General features: G+C 41.5%; 1 protein-coding gene across 2 annotated transcripts in view; it reads left to right on the top strand.

Annotated features, from left to right (window-relative positions):
* DIP2C (disco interacting protein 2 homolog C) overlaps positions 1-18,159 on the top strand; it is a 377,981-nt gene that overhangs the window by 318,066 nt on the left and 41,756 nt on the right. For both annotated transcript variants that reach the window (XM_081098294.1, XM_081098295.1), the window contains 2 exons: positions 7,320-7,450; positions 16,321-16,489. In XM_081098294.1, coding sequence (XP_080954420.1) covers positions 7,320-7,450; positions 16,321-16,489 — 300 coding nt within the window. The remainder of the gene's footprint in view (positions 1-7,319; positions 7,451-16,320; positions 16,490-18,159) is intronic.

Here is an 18,159-nt window from a genome sequence, read left to right as displayed (position 1 = left end):
GCTGAATTCCATTTTCTACTATGCTCAATTATATGTTGAGGTTTATATTCCAGTGTTCATAAGGCATATTGATCTATAGTTTTCTTTTAGTCTCTTTGTCTGGTTTTGGTACCAGAGTAATGCTAACCTCATAGAATGAGTTAGGAAATGTTCCCTTCTCTTCAGTGTTTTTGGAAAAGTTTGGAAAGGATTTATATTAGTTTTTCTTTAATGTTTGGTAGGATCACCAGTGAAGCTATCAGGTACAGGGCTTTTCTTTGTTGGAATTTTTTTTTTTTTTCTGATTTGATCTTTTTACAAGTTAGAGGTTCATTCAGATTTCACATTACTTGTGATTTAGTCTTGGTAAGTTTTGTGTTCCTTCTTTTAAAAAAATTTTTTTGTTGTTTCAGAGAGAGGTAAGGAGAGAGAGAGATAGAAACATTGATTGGCTGCCTCCTGCATGTCCCCTATTGGGGGTCGAGCCTGCAACCTGAACATGGAATTGAGATAATGCTGGCCTCTTGATTTTTTTTTGGAATTGTTTGAGAAGGATAGGTGTTAGTTCTTCTTTGAAAGTTTGGTAAAATTCACCTGTGAAGCCATCCAGTTCATAACTTTTGTTTGTTGTGAGGTTTTTGAATTACTGCTTAAATTTCACTAGCTGTAATTAGTTTATTCAGAATCTCTGATTCTTCCTGATTCAGTTTTGGAAGATTGTAAGTTTCTAGGAATTTGTCCATTTTGCCCAGGTTGTCCAATTTGTTTATGAATTTCCCTCTCAACATTGCTTTTGCTGTGACCCATAGATTTTGAGTTGTTGTGTTCTCATTTTCATTAGTTTTAAGGTATCTTTTGATTTCTTCCTTGATCTCATTGTTGACCCATTTATTGTTTAGTAACATCTTATTTACCCTCCATGTCTTTATGTTTTGGTGTTGTACTGTGGTACTGTGTTAAGTCCTCTATTTCTTTACTTACCTTATGTCTAGTCGGTCTGTCCATTATTGATAATGGTGTATTGAAGTCTCTTATTATTGTAAAGTTACCTATTTCTCCCTTCAGTTCTGTCCATTTTTGTTTTATATGCTTTGATGGTTTCTTACCAGGTATATAGATGTTTATAATTGTTATATCTTCTTGCTGTATTAAATCTCTTATTAATATATAATGCCCTTTTGCCCTTTTTTATCTCTTGAAACCTTTTTTTATTTAAAGCCTATTTTTCTGATATAGCTACCTCTGGTTACTATTTGCATGAAATATCTTTATCCATCCTTTTACTTTCTAACTGTTTGTGTCTTTTACTCTAAAATGAATCTCTTGTAGGCAGCATATGGTTGGATGATAGTTTTTATCCATTCTGCCAATTTCTATCTAGATAGAGAGTTAATCCACTTATATTTAAAGTAATTACTGGTAAGAAGAGACTTCTTTCATCTTGCAATTTTCCATATGTCTTAATAGCTTTTCTGTTCCTCATTCCCCATATTACTTCCTTGTTTTGTGCTTAGTTGATTTTTTCTAGTGAAACATATGAGTTCCTTTCTCATTTCCTTTTGTGTATATTCTATAGCTATTTTTTTGAGGTTACCATGGGACTTCCATTTAACATCGTAAAGTTATAACATCCCATTTTGAGTTTATAGCAGCTTAACTTCAGTAACATACAAAACTGTTCCTGTACAGCTTTAACCCACCTTCTTCAGTTGTCAATGTCACAAACTTATATCTTTATACATCGTGTGGCCCCAAACATATGCTTATAATATTTTAAATGCATTGATCTCTTAAATTATGTAGGAAAAAAATGTGGAACTTAAACCTGAAGTTAAAAAACTTGTTGAAATTATACTAGCTTTTATAATTGCCCTTTAGATACATTACTAAGATCTTTACTTGTTCAAATGATTTTGAGTTATGTCTAGTGTCCTATTTTAACCTGTAGAGATCTCTTGAGAATTTCCTTTACTCAGATTACTCAGATTTAAAAGTAATAAACTCCTTCAATTTTTTTTAACCTAGGAGTATCTCTTTTTTTCTTTCTTTATTAAGGTATTACATATGTGTCTTTATCCCCTCATGGCCCCCTCACCTCACTCACATTCATGAACCTAGGAGTATCTTAATTCTCCAAAATTAATTGCAGTTACCATCCAAGACTCCCCTAGAAGTTGTAAGCCTTTAATAAATCCCAGAATTCCAAACTAGTTATATGATATTCTTCTCTGCAGTTGTTATCCAGGTGGGAATATAAGTTCTTGCTGCTTCATGCTTCATCTTCCCAGAATCCTTTCCTCTGCTTTTTCAGTAGAATTTGAGGTGATTTGCAATATAAAATGAAACAATTACTCAGAAACTTTTAAAAGTAAAGATTAGTTTTCAGACCATTTAAAGTAGTTATGGTAGTACTGAAATTAGCCTTCTACTGTCATAGCCAAAAGAAAAACACACTTTTGATCATACATTTTCATGATCTACAGAAATGGAAGCTATAATATTAAATCTTTGTTCAATGAAGCTGTTTCTGCTTGAAACAGATAAAAGAATCTACATTATTACTTCATGGTGATTCATATAAGTATAGATCCTAGAAATCTCAGAGAGAGATGAATAACTAAACTTTTTCTTAAATTTATAGAAGATTTTTTTTAACTTTGGACTACTAAATGTGTTAGATGAGTACTTGAACTGAAATATATTTGTGATATCATTTAATGAAAAACCCATATGCTTTAAATACCGACGGGCTTAAAGAGAGTTGAAATTATCTGGCTTATTATCTCCTCCAGAGAGAAAGCCCTTCTACCTCTGATTGCACAGGTCACCATTTTTTTCAGGAAGAAATTTTGACTCAATTTCAGGTTTTGTGCAAGAATGTCTTTGAGTATTCAATTAGATACCAAAAGTTAAGAGAGGCAAGCTTATCCAGTAAACTGTTTTCCCCATAATGGCACTATGGAATGCCTGACTTAGTATAACACCCATGAGTATTTGTTTATATGTTCAACTTAAGTTTTTAATACTGCCTGCTTAAAAGTGTACTTTAAACTCTGAAGGGTCCTATAGATCCTAGGTACACTTGCTCAGTGTCATCAAGGCAGTCAGATGGAGGACTCCCATAGAGCACCTACAGTTCCCTTTAGATGAATCACTCGTGGCCTCTGCACAGGATAGTTTAGCACTCATGGTCCTCTTCCTTCCATGGAGTGTGCTCTCCCACTTTCCTGATCACTTTCAGTTGGTGTGTGCCCAGGGCATGGACACTTCCTGTAACTTCTGTCAGTCCTGCCTGAGATCAGTCACAGATACATCCTGACAGTAAGCACAGGTGACCTCATCCCTGGTCCCTCCATGTTCATTTATCCACTCTCAATGTGTCTTTGAGAGGAGAGCATTAAAATTTGTTGTTCTTGGCATTGGGAAGGCTAATTCTTTATCCAAGTACAAGTACACCTTCATAAGAATTGGGAGTTTTTCTTCTTCTTTTTTTTTAATCTTTATTGTTCAGATTATTACAGATGTTCCTCTTTTTCCCCCCCATAGCTCCCCTCCACCCGGTTCCCACCCCTGCCCAGGCCTTCGCGCCCCCCTCTCCCCCCACTGTCCTCGTCCATAGGCGTAAGCTCTTTGTCCAATCTCTCCCCGCATCCTCCCATCCCCAGATCCCCTTCCCCCAAGAATTGTCAGTCCACTCCCTTTCCATGCCCCTGGTTCTATTACATTCACCAGTTTGTTCTGTTATCAGATTTTTTATTCATTTGATTTTTAGATTCACTTGTTGATAGATATGTATTTGTTGTCACTTTGTTGTTCATAATTTTTTTATCTTTACCTTTTTCTTCTTCCTCCTCTTCTTAAAGAATACCCTTCAGCATTTCATATAATACTGGTTTGGCGGTGATGAACTCCTTTAGCTTTTTCTTGTCTGTGAAGCTCTTTATCTGACCTTCAATTCTAAATGATAGCTTTGCTGGGTAGAGTAATCTTGGTTATAGGTTCTTGCTATTCATCACTTTAAATACTTCTTGCCACTCCCTTCTGGCCTGCAAAGTTTCTGTTGAGAAATCAGCTGACAGTCGTATGGGTACTCCCCTGTAGGTAACTGACTGTCTTTCTCTTGCTGCTTTTAAGATTCTCTCTTTGTCTTTTGCCCTTGGCATTTTAATTATGATGTGTCTTGATGTGGTCCTCTTTAGATTCCTCTTGTTTGGGGTCCTCTGTGCTTCCTGGACTTGTAAGTCTATTTCTTTCACCAGGTAGGGGAAGTTTTCTGTCAATATTTCTTCAAATAGGTTTTCAATATCTTGCTCTCTCTCTTCTTCTGGCACCCCCATAATTTGGATGTTGGTACGCTTGAAGTTGTCCCAGAGGCTCCTTACACTATCTTAATATTTTTGGATTCTTTTTTCGTTTTGCTTTTCCAGTTGGGTGTTTTTTGCTTCCTCATATTTCAAGTCTTTGACTTGATTCTTGGGATCCTCTAGTCTGCTGTTGAACTTCTGTATATTATTCTTTATTTCAGTCAATGTATGCTTAATTTCTGACTGGTCCTTTTCCATTTTTTTTGGCATTCTCACTAAGATCCTTGAAGGTCTCACTAAGTTCCTCGGAGGTTTCTAGAAGATTCTTGAGTAACCTTATAACCGTGGTTTTGCACTCTGTATCCAGTATTTTGCTTTCATCCATTTCTTTTATTTGTGACATGTTTCTTTGTCTCTGCATTTTGGCTGCTTCCCTGTGTTTGTTTCTATGTATTGGGTAGCTTTTAAGTCTCATTGAGTTGATATAGTGACCTTGTGTGGTAGGTGTCCTATAGGGCCCAGTGGCTTAGCCTCCCCAGTCACCTGAGGTGGACACTCTTGGTGCACCCCTTGGTGTACTGTGTGCACAGTCTTGTTATAGTTAAGCCTTGATTGCGGTTGGTATCACTGGGAGGAATTGACCTCCAGGCTAATTGGCTGTGGGGACCAACTATGTCTACAATGGAAGAGCTGTTGTGCAGGAGACACCCTTATGGGGCAGGACTTGCTTCAGTGGGGCTTTGGTGCTCACTGAGTCTGCCCCTTGAGTGTGTCTCTTATGAATGTGAAGAGTTGTAATCCAGTATGGCCTCACACTGACCACTGGGTACACTGGCTCTTGGATCTCCAAGGAGGTGCAAAGTCATCCACTGCCTGGGGCCACCCAGCAGAAGCTACAGAGAGATCTGCAGATTCCTCCTCTTTGTATTGGGTTTGGAAGTGCCCAGACTGAGGCCCAGCTGTGTAGCATAGGAGGCTGCTGCTGCTGCTATTGCCTGACAGGTTTTAGGCTAAGAAAGGACAGGCCATTCATATACAAAAGCCACTGCACACAGCTTGGATGAGGTTTTAAATTGGGTGGGACGGGGTCTCAGGGAATTACCAGGGCAGAGCAAACAGCAATCGCTTCCAGTCAGCCCTGCACTGAAGAGGTTTGTGCATTCCCACACAGGAACAATGATCACTGCAAGCACCTCTGAAAGAAAGCCACCCTTGCGTTCCTGCCCCAATGCCAGACAGTCCAGTTTCTCCTTGTATGTGTCTGGGTCTCCCTGAGTCTTACCCGGAACTGGAGTTCAGAGCAAGCAGGAGCTTGTATCTCCCTCCCAATTAAAAGAGCAGCACACCCAGTGCCAGCCCGTTCCACGGCTCTGCACCTCCTATCAGTTTCAATGCACTTTCTTCACCTCTCTAGCTGTGGAACTTCCACTCAGCCAGCTTTCCTGCAGTTGTGGATAATAGTTGTTCTGCCTTTTACCTGTAATTTTGATGTAGTTGTAAGGGGCAGCAAGTATAGGTGTTTACCTATGCTGCCATCTTGGTTCTCATCTCCAGGAGTTTTTCTTAGACGAGGTTCTAAAGAAACATTTCACCTTGGGCTCTTGGTTTGTGATGTTGGCAGGTCCAAGATTGGGATGAGTTTAGTGATTGAACATTCAACTTTTCTAACTGCGTTTTCTCAATCTATGTGTGTTTCTGTCACGCTGTTGAAATCTGTCAATGCTCGCTGATCCTCAATATCACAGAGCCCTCTGCAACCCCCAGCTGATGGAGGGCCCTTTCTCTGCTCTGTGAATCTGTGTCCTCACAGATCCTGCTCTCAGGTTTCATCTTTAAATTTCCACTAGACTGCAAGTTCCTGAGCCAGGGTGTATTCTTTTTTTATATCTCAAGAACCTAATACAATGCCTGATACATAACAAGCGCTCAGTTAACATGTTTGTATTTGCCGCGCTGAGCTGAAGGACTCGGCTCTCCAGCTACAGGTGTTGCACAGCAGGGGTTCCACAAAGGTTTGTTTCAGTTGGCAATCTGAGAATGGGAGGACGCTTGCTAGTTAGGATTTTACTCGCTCCTGATCCAGGAGGCAGGAGGTTGAGGAATGTTTCATAAATTCAACCTTTTTTTTCTTTTCTTAAACAAATATTGTGGCTTTAAAAGCATGCTAAAAAGAACTACTTACGTTCTAGAGTAATCTGTGTTACCTTGGATGATTCAATCAAATACCCGCAGTGAAACCTTCCGGGCAGGGCTTCTCCCCATAAGGTCACAGAGGAAGGAGCCCCCAGGCCTGGCTTCTGTCACAGCATTTCCCTGGGTTTCCTGCCTTATTGCGATGCTCTCACAGTCCCACTCTGGGGAACACAGCACTTCCCGTTAGCTTGAGGCCTCCGGTTCACTAGAAAGCTTCTGTGAGACAGCTGATTTATTAGATATATTTTACAATAATTCACATTCTATACTGACCGTAGTGGGACTGCTCCCAGGATTGGAGAGGCCCGTGCCTGTCCCTTGCCAGTGGGCTGAGAGTGTCACATGGTACAGCAGCCGCGTCTCACTGCACAGGGCTCTGATTCCAGCTCAGGTGTGTGCCCTTCAGCAAATGCACCTTCTCTGAGCCTCCCTGAGTTGGGGCTGGTTCACCCCACATGCTGTGCTGGCCCATGTCCCCTAGCAGTGCTCTGTTGGGCCTGAGATGGATGTGAATAAGGTGTAGTCCCTGCCCAGAGAAGGGAGTGAGTGGTGACATCTCCCTGCCTAGTTCACAGCCCACATGGGGTGGCAGAGGAACCTGTGGACTAACCTGCTATGCAAATGTAAGACATGGGGACTTCAATCACTAGAGTTATTAGATCCTGGGGACAAGAAAATCATGTGTGTGTGATTTTCTCATGAAAAACGGGAAGCCTAATGAGAAGATAGCAGCCCACGCCCTCCTCACAAAGCCGAAGCTCGGGCACCACTGTCCCCTGCCCTGAATCACTCGGGGCACTGGTGTCGGGCTCCGTGCACTCAGTGGGCCCTGCTGTCTTGCAGATGTGTCACGCAGCCACCAGTGCCTTCTGCCGATCCATTAAGCTGCAGTGTGAGCTCTACCCCTCTAGAGAAGTGGCCATCTGCTTGGACCCTTACTGTGGACTTGGGTTTGTCCTGTGGTGCCTCTGCAGGTGAGTGTCCCTTTAATATCTTTAAAAGAATAAGTAAATCCCATACCTTCTCTTGCACTCGGTCCCTGTTCTGCCCCGGCTCAGCCAGGCTGTCATGGTGTCATTCTGAGGTGTCTGAACCAGTCGGTCTCCGTGAAGTTTGCTGAAACAGAGACGGTGGCCTCTGGGGACATTCTGAGAGCTGTTTGTCAGGGACCCATGGTTTCCCAAGCAGAGCACTCCCAGGCCTCAGGCTTGCTTCTTTCGCTTTTAAATCCCAGCAAAATCCCTGGCCTGGGATTTGGATTAAATCAGCTGGTGTGGCAGTTGCTCTCCTCCTTCAGGCTCCCCGCTGATGCAGGTGATGTTGGGGGGCGGCGGGGAGGGGAGCTGCCACTGAGGGACAGCCCGAGCCCAAGCTCCTGCCAGGTATTTACAGGTTACACATATATATTCCTTGTAGAAACTTTAAAAAATACAAAATACTATAAAGAAGAAAATGAAGCTTCGATAATCATACCACCTAGTGATACCAAGAAATAGTCACAATTAGCACTTGGCATGTAGCCTTTGAGAGCTTATTTTCTAACGCAGCATAGCACCTTTTATCATTAACATCTGTGAGTATATAAAGAGTGCTGCAGTAAACGCCAGTGCCCACCATCCAGCTGCCATGGACCAGCTTGTCATCCATGTTGCTCCATCCATCTTCCCTTTCTACCGTCCCTTTTTCACATGGGATATTTTAAAGCAAACACCAAACACCACGTGATTTCACCCATAACCCTTCAAGTGACATATACAATTTTGTAAATGTGCATCAACATATTTATAAAACAGAGATGCTACTGTATGAAATCAGTCATAATTTCCGGGGGGGTTTTCTTAATAGTCTATAGTAGACTTTTTTTTCATGTTTTTAAACACTCTTCTAAAACAATGATCTTAGTGCCTTCATAATATTTAATAGTAATAGGTTGGATTAAAGCCCAATCCTATGTTTTTTAAAAACACTGGCATTCTAATTAGGACAATTAAACTTTTTTGATGAAGCATATAGAATTAAACAATAAAAAATGTTAATGATTTTTGCCGCTATCTCAAATGCAGTAGCATTGTGGGTAACTTTTTCTTGGGAAATAGTTCAGAATATACCATCCCAACAGGAGGACCAAGGTGACCTTAAACATGTTAGGCCAACTGAGCAGGAAGCTTGTCCTACTGACCTTTTAGGACAACTGTCCGTATGCCACTTGGCAAAGGTTAAGCTGAAGCCCGTGAGTGGAGTGCCTCCTGGGCTTGTAGGGTCACCAAGACAATCCCATCCAAGCAACAGAGAAGATGCTTTTGAAGGGGACGTCCCTGATGGGCATCACAAATAGCAGGGTGGGAGTGTCTTTAAAGGAATTGTGCAAACAGGGCCGCAACAACCCTTTCCTTAATGAACGTCCTCCCTGCAAATTCACTCAGAAGTCACGAAATCAGTGTTCTGTTGATGGCCCCTGCAACATGGAAAATCAATGTGTAACCGCTGTGAACCTCTTCATTCTGAAATCCTCTACAGCTGTGGTCGGCAAACTGCGGCTCGCGAGCCACATGTGGCTCTTTGGCCCCTTGAGTGTGGCTCTTCCTAAGCCTTAGGAGTACCCTAATTAAGTTAATAACAATGTACCTACCTATATAGTTTAAGTTTAAAAAATTTGGCTCTCAAAGGAAATTTCAATCGTTGTACTGTTGATATTTGGCTCTGTTGACTAATGAGTTTGCTGACCACTGCTCTATAGAAACAGATCCCAGTGGACTTGCTTTAAAAACTGGGCCTGGGAGCAGCCGCTGAACAGCAGTGAGAATGCACAGCATCCACAAACGTTGTATGTTCCATTTTCCTCTGAAAGAAGCTAGGGCTCCTTTGAGAAATGGCTGATTTCAATTCTGGGACAGGAAGGAAGTGCTCACAGAACAAGGGGGAAATGCCAAAAGGACCAAGGGGCCAGCTTAAAGCGGTGCCCGCTGGCCAAACGGGGGCAATCTGAGCATCCAAGTAAAGACTGTAATAGGTTGTAACGCTTGGAATACAATGGGAAATTATCTGACCATTCCGGTACAAATGGGTGAACAGATTGAAAGCTCAGGGAGGAACAAGGATCTACGTGGGAGCTGTCCACCAGGCAGCTACCAATTATAAGGAGAGGAGAGGATTTCACAGTGGAGAAGCCTGAACCAAGAGATCAAGGTGAACCTCGCCCACACTGGGACCAGCACCTGTGTGTCACTGGGAGCCTTGCCGTGAGGAAAACTGCATCGAAGGTGCTTCACCTGAAGCTAATCCTGGGGACATCAGGCACTCAAACTGAGGGACATGCGGCAGCACAGCGGCCTGTCATCTTCATGAATGCCACCGTCACAGGGTGGGGGAAGCACCGAAGGGCCCGTCTAGACAGGGCCGACAGCCTCACTGCCCCCTTCGTCATCAGATATCAGTGAGACAACAGGCAGAACGGGAGTAGGGTCTGAGGCTTAGAGGGAAGAAATGTATCAGTTAGATTCTGATGCCTTGATTGGCTTGTGGAGGAAAATATACATGTTTGTTGGAAATACCCCCTAAAGTATTTGGGGTTGGGGGGCATCAGGTCAGTGGCTCACTCTCCAATGATTCAAGGGAGAAAAAATTATTTTTACTTTACTATTTACTTTAACGTTGTGATTGTTTCAGCATTGTTTTCAATTTGATACAAATAGCTTTCTGTATATCTTCATCCAAAAGTTTCCTTCAGCTAGAAGGTTGTTTATCTGAAAATCACTGACATAATAGACTTGTTTGAAAATATTTTTATAAGATCACGCATGTTTTAAAAAACATGTCAGAGATTTTATATTCACTAATTGGAAGCCCCAAATTGGTCAAAAGATTCAGTGTAACACCTGTCCAGTGTAACACCTTAGCAGGTTTTTGTTGGGTTTTGGGGGGGGGGGGGGGAGGGGGTGTGTGCCAAAAATGACATGATCATAAAATATAAATAAAGGACCCAAAACAATTTTGGAATAGAATAACAAAGTTGGAAAACTCAGACTTCCCAATTTCAACACTTACTGTTGTAACCATGACAGTGTGGTACTGGCATAAAAATATAGATGTAGATATATAAAATAATCCACGAAATAGAATTGAGAGCCCAGAAAATAAGTGTGGTCATTTGATTTTCCAACAAAGGAGCCAAGGCAACTCAATGGGGAAAGGATTGTCTTTTCCACAAATGATGCTGGGAAAAGTGGACATCCACGTGCAAAAAGGTTACACTTATACCTAACATCATGCACGTAAATCAGCTCCAAGTAGATCATAGACCTTATAGTTTAGAGCAAAACTATAAAACTGTAAGAAAAAAGCATATAAGTAAATATTTCTAATACTAGGTTAGGCAAAGTGTTCTTAGGTATGATATCAAAGGTACATTTAAAAATACTGATAAATTAGACTCCAACAAAATTTAAAACTTTTGCACATGAAAAGACACCATTGGGAAAGTGAAAAAGCCCTGGCTGTTGAGGCTCAGTTGGCTGGAGCATCGACCTGTCCACCACAGGACACGTACCAGGCTGTGGAGTTCTCCCCGGAGCCGGTCAGTGTCTCTCTCTCTCATCAGTCTCTCTCTCTCTCTCTCTCTCTCTCTCTCTCTCTCTCTCTCTCTCTCTCTCTCTCCCTCCCTCTCCCTCCCTCTCCCTCTCTCTCTCTCTCTCTCTCTCCTTCCTCCCATCTTCCTCTCTCTAAAATCAGTAATTAAAAAAAGTTAAAAACCTCTAAAAGAAGAGAGAGAGAAAGAAAGTGAAAAGACAAGCTACAGACTGGGGAAAAATATTTGCAAATCGTCTATCTGATAAAGTCCTTCTAACCAGATATATACAGATTCCTAAAACTCGTTAATATGCAACATGATTTAAAAATAGGCAGCAGATTTGAACAGACATTTCACCAAAATACACGAATGACCAATAAGCACATGAAAATATGCTTCACATATATTAGGGAAATGCAAATGAAAACCTTTGAGATATCACTTCGCACCCATTAGAAGAGCTATAACCTGAAAGACAGAAAATAAAGTGGGAGACTTATATTTCCTGATTTCAAAACTATACTGTAAAGCAAAGGTAACCAAGGATGGACAGAAATGGGAATCTCCTGCATCATTGATGAGAATGTAAAATGGTGAAACCACAGTTTGCGTAGTCTTAAAAGTTAAACATAAATGTACCATATGACCCAGCAGTTCCACTCCTAGGCATTTATGGGAGAGAGAGGAAACCATGTCCACACAAAGACTCGACACTGGAAGCGTTCCCAGCAGGCTTTGTTTACAGTAAAAGAGGCCAACAGTCCAAATGCCCACTGACTGTGAGTGTATAATAAGCAGTGTTCCTCCCATTCACACAATGGAGTACAGCTGCCACATGGATAAACTTCACCCACACTGTGCTGAGTGAAAACAGCCAGACCCCAACGGCCACACATGACGTGATTGTGTCCTGATTCCATTTACATGAAGTGTTCAGAAAAGGCAAATCTATAGAGACAGAAAGGAGAATGATGATTGCGGCGAGGGTTTGAAACAGGATTGACTACAAATGGACACAAGCCTACCTGTAGGGTGATGGAATGCCCCAGAACTGCATCGTAGTGATAATTATGCAACTCTGCAATTTACTACACTTCATTTAAGGCGATGCTTAAAATGGGTGGATTTCATGGTATGCGAATTATAGCTAAACAAAAGCGTCTTATTTTTATTTTAAATATTTTTTTATGTATTTCAGAGAGGGAGAGAGATAGAACATCAGTGATGAGAGAGAATCATTGATCAGCTGCCTCCTGCATTTCCTCTACTGGGGATCGAGCCCACAACCCAGGCATGTGCCCTAACCAGGAATCAAATCATGATCTCCTGTTTCATAGGTCGATGCTCAACCACTGAGCCACGCTGGCCTCGCACAAAGCTGTCTTTAAAAAACAAACAAGCAAACAGAAAACAGCCTACCATTGGATTGACTGGCATGCATAGTACAGACGCCAGCCTGTTGGGGGGAGGCTCGCCCATGTGACCCCAAGGTGATGTGGGTCCCAGTGGGCCGAGTGGCTGCCTTGCTCATAGTGCCCCAGTCGTGATAGTTTTCAGTTGTTTGTATGTCTCCTCAGGTTCATAATCTGAAATCATTTAATTACAAATTTATATTAGTTACCAAAATGTCTTTTTTTTTCTCTCCTGGTCAGCCATGTTTTTATTTATATTTTCTCAAATAGACTTTATTAGGTAGGTTCACAGCAAAATTGAGTGTAAGGTACAGAGCGAGTCCCTTCATCCCCTGGCCCGCATGTGCACTGCCTCCTTCATTATCCACATGCCCCACCAGGTGGTACATTTTTTTGTAACCTAGGAACCTATGTTGACACATCATCATCACCCAGAGCCCAACATTGACCTTAGGGTTCACTCTTGGTGGTGTAGAGAACCCAGAAGCAGACCCACGTAAATATCATTACCCAGTTTTTAACACAGGAGCAAGGCAACACAGTGGAGCAAACATAGTCTTTTCCCCAAACAGTGCAGGAACAACTGGAGATCCACATCTAAAAGCATGAACCTAGACTCAGAACTCACAGCCTTCACAAAAATTAGCTCAAGTGGATCAGAGACCTAATTGTGAAAGATAAAATTATAAAACTCCTAGGGAAAACCTAGATGATGGGGTTTGGTGATGACTTTTTAGATATGACACCAAAAAATACAAAGCATGAAAGAAAGAATTGATAGGCTGGGATCCATTAAAATTAATAGTATCTGCTCTGCAAAAAACAGGAGAATGAAAAGATGGGCCACAGGCAGGGAGAAATATCCCCAAACTGTCTTTTTAATCATTTTGTTCTTTTTGAAGTTAAGATCTAAACCAGTGGTTCTCAACCTGTGGGTCGCGACCCCTTTGACAGTCGAACGCCCCTTTCACAGGGGTCGCCTAAGAGCATCCTGCATATCAGATATTTACATTACGATTCATAACAGTAGCAACATTACAGTTATGAAGTAGCAACGAAAATAATTTTATGGTTGGGTCACAACATGAGGAACTGTATTTAAAGGGCCAGAAGGTTGAGAACCACTGAAACTAAAATAGTTTTCATTCCAGAAGTTCTCAGAAAATATTCATTATAAGCAATCTGGTGTTAAGTAGGTTTGTTTTTTCCCACGGAGGTATTTATAGCCAGTGCCAAGTAATCAGCATTGGTTAATAAATGAAACAATCATCATTTTTTGGACTGGGCAAGGAAAGGGCAAGTAGGATATTTATGAATCAAGTTTCTGCTTGTCCTATGTTTTCTTCTTAATGTTGACTTCTGTCCTATTTATGTTGACTTCTGTCCTATTCATTTTCACAAGTATACATGACATTCTCTAGCCAAGCATAATATCACACACCACACTATCACCCTTTCATATGCTAATGCTTCTGATCAAGCCAATCATTTCTCCTGATAGAAATTCTTGAGGAAGGTAGTAGGTGATTTGTATTTAATTCTACGTTTTGGATCTCCTTATGCTCTAGCATTTACGAAATGAGATGCTGGGAACAATACGGAAATGATAGATTGTTATAATAGGAATATCATCCTAAGATTTCCCCTTCATCTTACTTCCCTAAGACATGAGGCTTAAGAGCCATCAAACATGTTTGGTGCTAGCACTGAAGATGAAATAGGCCTAGGTGTGAAGGAGCAGCTGCGATAAAAGCACGCAGGGTAACCTAAGGTGTGGTGGGTTGAACAACATTTGGTGTTAACAAAAATTTGCCGCATCATCTCTCAAAGAGGTAGGATGCGTGCTTCCTGGTGGGTAATTATGATTTAGGAGAGGCATGATGTGCGGGCTTGTTAGATTTAGGCCTGCACATTAGATCTTACACTTTAGATCTTTGACCTGGTACATGATCCCACTTTGGGCCCTGAGATTGTTCTTTTAATATCCATTCAGCAGAGGTAATTTTTCCGTTATTTTTATTTCTTCCTGCTTCATGCTTCCTTGAGGCTTCTGATTGGAGTTGACACAGTAGCTACTAAGAACAGCTCTAATTTGGTCACACCAGCTGTAGTGTGCTGGCTGATTCTGCCACCCTGTGTGGCAGCTGACAGAGTAGGACTGAATGACGGTGCCCACCCACAGGAGCAAAACAAAATAACAGCTTCCAACAGTCAGTGGTGGGAATTCCCTTCTGCTTATTGTCAGTGTTCTCAGAGGTGCCCCACCTCTGGGAACAGGGTCTTAGTGGGAGAGAGGAGAGTGTTGCTGTGTCTCTTAGCTCTCACTGCCCCTGGGGAAAAAGACTATGAGTCTTCAAAGATAGCCCTAAGACCTTTGTGAGAATGGGGGGGAGGGGGGGCCAGGAGGCCAGGGCGGGGCAGCATCTGTTGGCCCCTGGAGATAAGGAAATGTTTGTCTTCAGACCCAAGTATAAAATCCTTGGAAGGCTATTTTAAGAATAATACGGTATGCCCCAGAAGTAAGAAACAAGACTTGCCGGCCTGTATCAGTATTTTGTGATGTCGATGTATTTGTTGGCATGTTATTTGATCTCATAAATACCCTTAATATAAAGTGATCTTGAATGACCTAAATTAATTTCCTGAGGACAACTCTCAGATGATTCAATCCTTTGAAAAGATCACAGGAAAGGTCATTTGCTGTCTTTCCTTTTGACGAAAGTAAATGAAACTTTGGAATAGAGGAACGAAGAAAGAAAAGAAACTTGCCCCCAAATGCCCTGAGGAATAGTTTTTCTTCTAAGGGTCCTGTTTAAAGTAGATTTTGCAAGCCAACCTAATTTCTTACTTTTCTTTTTTAACTACTTTGATTCTATTGTAAACAATTTTGAAAATTTTAATGTCAGATTGACTTCATTCAAGAAGAATTGGCTTTAGGTCATGACATAGCAGTTGAGGCTTAACGTGCTCTTTTATCTATCAGAATTTTGTACCTAGAAAATCCCTTTTACTTAAATCTTAGAAGGGGATTTATCTAGGGTATTTTATTATAGTGCATGACATCTATTCACATTGATTTACAGTCATAAACTAAAAAAGTAAAACCATTAGAAATGTAGATTAGACAAATAATTCAGTATTTTAAAGCTTCACTTGCCCCACCAATTGATGACAGATCAAAATATGTAGTCTAGCATTTCCCTAAATACATTCTCTAATCTAAAGGGAAAATGAAAGAAGACACCTTTTTCCTTTGTTCTGTTTGGTTTATTCTGAGGCAAAATTTCAAACCTTAAAACTTGAGTGACAAGCTTTGTCTAGTTGTGCTGATTTCCTCTCATGGCCTCTGGGTGTCAGTTTCCTACACCAGCCGTAGGCGTGCTTTTCCTCAACGGCCCTTTAGCAAGTATCTGGGCGGGTTGGTGCAACGCCGGTGTGGGCCATGTTATACCCCCGGGTGGCCGGGTCCCAGTACGACTTCATTTACAAAAACGGGCAGCACTGTGGTTTGCTAACTCCTGTTCTAGACTTCCAGGCCTTCTACCAAAATCCAATTCTATGCTTCCTGCCGGGAAGGAGACCCCGCTTGCCTTTGTACCGGCTTTGAGAAACTCCGCAGCGTCACGGCTTAGGTGTTCCCAGTGCGTGCTCAGCAGAGCAGGAACGCTGGATCATAACTCTCGGGTTCTTTTGTGCTTTCAGAGTGTGTTCGTGAGCAGGCTTTCGTTTCATGCTTCCAAGTGCCTAGGAGTAGAGTGGCTGTGACCGTCCCTCTCTGGCACGTGGACTTCGGGCGTTTCTCAGGCACAGGTTGGCGTTGGCCCCTCTTCCGCGTCCTCGCTGACCTCTCCGTTTCTCTCTGCAGCGTGTACTCTGGGCACCAGTCCATCCTCATCCCGCCTTCAGAGCTGGAAACCAACCCCGCCTTGTGGCTTCTTGCCGTCAGTCAGTACAAAGTCCGCGATACCTTTTGCTCCTATTCGGTGATGGAACTCTGTACCAAGGGGCTGGGCTCACAGACAGAATCCCTCAAGGTAAGCAGCCCGCACCGACCCTGCAGGGCCTGGAGGGCATTTCCCGGGTCCTAGGAAAGCAGTGTCCAAGGCGTGGGCAGGGTTTGGGGAAGTTAAAATAACCCTTCACAGAAGTCGAGGCTCACAAATTTGTTTTCACGTGCAAACCTCGTCTTATGACATGACTATTTCGGCACTTCCACAAAGAGTGCGAGTGTGTGTCACTGATGTCATTAATTCCGTTAGGTCTTCTTGAAGGTCCTGAATTGCTTTCTCATTTGTTGGTGAATTCAGTTCTTCAGTCCGGTTCATTTTATTCTGACCCTGGTATTCAAGTCATCAGTTTGAATTGTGCTGCTAGTTTTATTTCCCTTGAAGACCCTGATTTATAGGTCTCAATCGATCCTAACCAAAATCCATTTTCACAATTAAGTGAACAGTGGTGTGTGTGTGTGTGTGTGTGTGTGTGTGTGACAATAATAGCATTTCCCTCTATTTAAACCAAGGACATTTCAACAAACATATTGTCATAGTAAATTAAGTAGCCTTTATCCAAGTAACTAGTTTTAATTTATATTCCTTCCAACTACTATGTCCTGCTTCCATGCCCAGATGTGTGGGTTGCTATGTATAAATCCAGAGTATCCTTTGTGCATGTGTGCACATACAAATTAGTAAAGCAATATAATTGCTTTTCCTGAGTTTTGTTTTCTTTTTTAGACTTAATGTATTAGAATTGAACAGGAAAATAAAATGCAAGATAATTTTGATAATAAGTTACATAAATAAATGTGTCATTACTTGAAGTTATATATTTATGCAGGAAAACAAATTTATAAAACATAATTATTACTCATGTCCACCTGTATTACATTATGAAATGAATGAGTGCACTTCATCAAAATTTCTCTGTAGCTGCATAAATAACCAAAGTGAAATAATATCATAATTGAATGATTTCTAAGCACTTTACATATTGATTTATTTAACCTTTACAACAGCTCTCTGAAATAAAATCCATCCTTGACTTCATTTTAAAAATGAGGAAACTTAAGTGACAGAGAAATTAAGCACCCTTTTCAAGTTCTTGCATTTAATAAAATTTGGAGCTAAATTTCGACTCTGTGACTCCAGGTCCACATTTCAAACCCCAGGCTGCATTGTCTCCCAGTCCATACATGTGTAAATCATTCGTATTACTGAGATTTTACCGTTTGCTGTGTACCTGTATGTGTATAAAATCATGTCTGTATACCAGTGATGGCGAACCTATGACACACGTGTCAGAGGTGACATGCGAACTCATTTTTTTGGTTGATTTTCTTTGTTAAATGGCATTTAAATATATAAAATAAATATCAAAAATACAAATCTTTGTTTTACTATGGTTGCAAATATCAAAAAATTTCTATATGTGACACAGCACCAGAGCTAAGTTAAGAGTTTTTCAAAATGCTAACACGCCGAGCTCAAAAGGTTCGCCATCACTGCTGTATACTGTCAGTGTCAGCGCTATCTTGTGTGTTTCCGTCTTCGGTTCCGGAGCCCTGTGAGCTCTCCCTGTACCCAACTTGCACGTGCTATCTCTTTCTCTCTCTCTTTCTCTCTCTCTTCCTGTAACTACATCCTTGCAGGTGCTTCAAGGACGGATGGGTCTGCTTGTGGCGATTGTTCTCAGACACACCAGTCAC

This window comes from Myotis nattereri, assembly GCF_964212035.1.
Source record: "Myotis nattereri genome assembly, chromosome: 1".
NCBI lineage: Eukaryota > Metazoa > Chordata > Mammalia > Chiroptera > Vespertilionidae > Myotis > Myotis nattereri.
The sequence above is the reverse complement of the archived record's forward strand: the minus strand, read 5'-3'. Positions and strand labels throughout refer to the sequence as shown.